This window comes from Daktulosphaira vitifoliae, unplaced genomic scaffold (assembly GCF_025091365.1).
Source record: "Daktulosphaira vitifoliae isolate Bord-2020 unplaced genomic scaffold, ASM2509136v1 Scaffold_2, whole genome shotgun sequence".
NCBI classification, from domain to species: Eukaryota; Metazoa; Arthropoda; class Insecta; order Hemiptera; family Phylloxeridae; genus Daktulosphaira; species Daktulosphaira vitifoliae.
In genome coordinates, this window is record NW_026099573.1 from 39,736,030 (window position 1) to 39,740,349 (window position 4,320).

Consider the following 4,320-nt stretch of genomic DNA (forward strand, 5'->3'; position numbering starts at 1 on the left):
GAAATTTTTTCACTTTTTTTTCTTAAAACTTCCATAACTTTTTGAAAAATCAACAAATCAACATAATTTTTTTTTATACTAAAACCTTAGATATTTATCTTTCATTTTATATTATTTTTTTGAAAATCTATCATTTAACCTGCTCATTAGGGGGGATTTAAAGTAGCAACTTTTTTACAAAAATTAACTTTTTCAACTTAATTTTTGAAAATGTTCCGGAAATACTGCGTCCTTCAAACATATATCAAATTAAAGCTTATTTTATGTTCTACAAAATGAAAAAAAAAAATTTGTCCCGACACTTTTTCTTCTACATTTAAACGGCTGCCGTAGTTAAAAAAACGCTATTTTTGCGTTAAAATTTTAGATTTTCGATTTTTAATTTTCAACTTAAAAATGCTATAACTTTTTGAAAAATGTATGTATCAGCACAATTTTTTTTTTTCTAAATACATTATAAGTACATCTTTCATCTGAAATACATTTTATTAAAATTAGACAATTTCCCCTTATATAGGGGGCGTTCAAAACTTGAAATATTGTAAAAAACATAGATCTTTTTCAACTGAACTTTTGAAAGTGTTCCGGAAATACTGCGTCCTTTAAACATATATAAAATTAAAGCTTATTATATGTACTATAAAATAAAAAAAAAAAATTTGTCCCGACGATCTATCTTCTATGTGCAAATGGCTGTCGAAAATTAAAAAAAAATGTAATGATTGCGATAAAAATTACCTTTTATCGGGATGTTTTTTGTGCTTAAAACTGCCATAACTTTTTCAAAAATTAACAAATAAAAATAATATTTTTTTGTATTAAAACCTTAGATATTTCCCTTTCATTTGATATAATTTTTTTTGGAAATCTACCACTTATTCTGTTCACTGGGGGGATTTAAAATAGTAACTTTTTTACAAAAAATAACTTTTTCAACTTAATTTTTGAAAATGTTCCGGAAATACTGCGTCCTTTAAACATATATCAAATTAAAGCTTATTTTATGTACTACAAAATGAAAACAAAAAATTTGTCCCGACGATCTATCTTCTATACGCAAACGGCTACCGTATTCAAAAATATGCTATTTTAACAAATTTTTTTTTAAAATGAAATACTATCTACAGATTTGCATCGAAGCGTTTCTTATGATAGTGATTTAAATCACTGTCAAATATCATCTATACTTGTCCCATCTATTTTTTATTATAAAACAACTTACCGCACAGTTCATGCAAACTCCGCCACCCGAATACTTTCCATTTGTGTCTATACTAGATTTTTCAGCATCGACATGAGGGTCATACCGACATTCTGTTGCGTGACCGTAACATTGACATTGTTCACAAATGATTGGACCGGACTTCCATGGTCGTTGATTATACAACGGACAGCATTTGTCGCAATTTGAACCACAGGTATTATGCAGACAATCACAACTAGGTTCCTGCAATTACAAATTTGTAAAATTTTATACTTTAAACACTTTGTAGATAAGTGACAGCAATAATAATTTAAATTTTTAAATTTTCGTTTTAAAATATCATAAGCATTATAATCTGCAGTTGAGCGTAGGAGGGCATTTGTTAGTTATAAAAATAAACTAAGTTAATTGATTAGAGGATCTATATAATAGCTATATATCTATATATCTATATAATAGCTATAAAAATAAAATTTCGATTTTAGGTACCATCATAGAGTGACAGTACTCTCTAATATCTGCCTATGTGGTTAATAATCACTTTTCAATGAATTCTTCTTATTCTTTTACCTCTTTCATTTCTATAACTGTTCTCACAGCTTCCGATACTTCTCTCCTCACTACATGACCAAACCATCTAAGTCTATTTTCTCTCGTCTAATCCACGATTGACGCTACACCTATACTACCTCTCATAAATTCGTTCCTTATCCTATCTTCTCTAGTCACTCCACTCATCTATCTAAGCATTCTCATCTCTGCTACAATCATTCTCTGCTCTACTTTTTTATTAACCGCCCAACACTCTGAACCATACATCATAGCTGCTCTCACTACAGTCTTATAGAACTTACCTTTCACCCTCATTGGATTTCTTTTATCGCATAACACACCAGACGCTTCTCTCCACTTCAATCACCCGCACTTAACCCTGTATCTTACATCTTCGTCAATACCACCGCTCTTTTGCATAACTGGTCCTAAATACTTAAAACATTCCACCTCTCTTATCACGTCCTCGCCTATTGTCATTGATTTCCTAATTTCACTTTTTTCTTTTGTCAAACTCGTACTCTGTATACTCTGTCTTATTCCTTCTTATTCTTAAACCCTTTTCTAATGACTTTTTACTGAATTTAATAACCATTATAATTGTTTTGTAATCAATTTTGTTTCTTATCTATTTATATAAATATAAATTTTTTACAATTATCTCTTTTTTAAAACATTAATCCACTTACCGCAATCTGTATTATTTGTTTGCATTTTTTTGCATGTCCGTGACATACACATCGCCCTCCTATAAAAATGTCTCTAATTGAATAAAATAATTTTCTTAATATCGTAGTATCCACAACTCCTGATTTGTCATTAGGAAATATTATTTTCTGTAAACGAAACCGAATGTGACGTGCTGTTGTAAAATCTAAAACGTCTGTTGTTGAAAGATTTACAAGTCCATGTCCTTTAACAAGATTTATGTGTATCTATAAATTAAAAAACATATTCAAAAATTATGAGATTGACACGGAACCCCGCGACCCGTGACACCTTTATCAGCCGTCGCCCAACTACGTGCATAGGGTAGTTTGACTAACACCGCGTGCGATACGCCAAGGTACAAAGTCCAGCAAGTGCCGCACGTCCATCTACGACCCGCCGCAAATATACGGTAAGTAATCTCCGTGACACCGCACGATACGGATCTCGGGATATCACACTTTATCAACCCGCAGCGTCTACGACATCGCCGACGGTTTCTAATAAATATTGTATATTGTACATTTTGTTTTGTCTTTTTATTCTGTTCTGGTTTATTAAAAAAATTATTTATTGTATATACTAATTTCTTTTTTTTCATTAAAATCATTTCAAAATTTTTATTTTTGAATTTATTCCTAAAAGACAAATCGTCGGAACGTCTAATTTTAAATTTGTATAGTACAAAAAAATTTTTTAATTTGATTTAGTAATGAATGATGTACATTTATTGCTGTTATGTGAAAAAACTACAAAATCTTTTACAAATAATTGTATGGTTTTAGACTAATTAGCCGTTAAGTTTTCAGACAGTTTTTCTTTTTTGTCTTTAAATGTATTGTACTAGCTTTAATTTAATGTAGATTAAAGAATTCATGCTTTTTTGGAACATTCAAAAATTGTTATATGATTTTTAAGTTGCAATACTATGTTTAACGATTTAATTTTCAAACAAATTGTAATGGAATATTTAGATAAGGTAACCTAAGTATTGTAAATATATAACGTGTGCACAATATCAGATGTGACTTTTCAGTTCGTTTTGTGGTGGCGGCGCTGGTGAGGTGTTGACATGGATACATAATTTACGTGTTTGGACAATACTAAAAAGGAAAAGTTTTTTCTTATTACCTCTCCGTTCTCGTGTGGTTTGAAACGCGAACATGATGTAATGCAAGTTGCGTTCCTTTGGACTTGTACGATTCTATCTTTGTAATCGCCGGTGTGTGACGGTATACCATATTTATTGATACACTCCTCATCATTGACTGCAAAATACTGCCAAGGTCTGTAACGTAAACCTTCTTCATCAATGGACCGTTCTAAGATCCAATTTCCTGGTCTCGGAGATATTCCGAATTTGATAATTATATATGATACTTGATATACCTATTCATAAATATTGATAAATCATTATTAAGAACTAAATGTCTAACAGAAAAAACAAGAAATAATTAAAGTAAACCCATTGCTACATTTCAACTAATCGCAATTTAAAAAAAAACCAGTAGTGTCTCGGCACAGTGGGTATAATTGGGTGCAGTATAGATGATATGTGACAGTGATTAAAATCATTATCATAAAAAAACGCCTTGATGCAAACCTGTAGATAGTGTTTAATTTTAAAATATTAATGGATTATTACAAAAGCTACATGATCTCCTATTTCCTTATTTATATCTTAATTACAAGTTATATGCATTACTAGTGCAAAGTATGTAATCGATGGAGGATTTCTCCTTTATAAAGTTATTTGACAAATATATCAAACAAAATTTTTTTCCATTTTAGCTTCGATGCGAAGCTGAGAAGGTATTGGTTTTACTAAGATGTGTTTTTTTTTTTTTTTTTTTTTT

The 4,320-nt window shown here is 30.2% G+C and overlaps 1 protein-coding gene across 1 annotated transcript in view; it reads right to left on the bottom strand.

The window, feature by feature from the left end:
- Positions 1-4,320, bottom strand: part of LOC126899600 (laminin subunit alpha-1) — a 75,688-nt gene that overhangs the window by 38,885 nt on the left and 32,483 nt on the right. The window contains exons 3-5 of the mRNA XM_050674641.1: positions 3,596-3,853; positions 2,446-2,691; positions 1,223-1,447 (exon numbers count right to left, since the gene is read on the bottom strand). Of these exons, the coding sequence (XP_050530598.1) occupies positions 1,223-1,447; positions 2,446-2,691; positions 3,596-3,853 (729 nt within the window). The remainder of the gene's footprint in view (positions 1-1,222; positions 1,448-2,445; positions 2,692-3,595; positions 3,854-4,320) is intronic.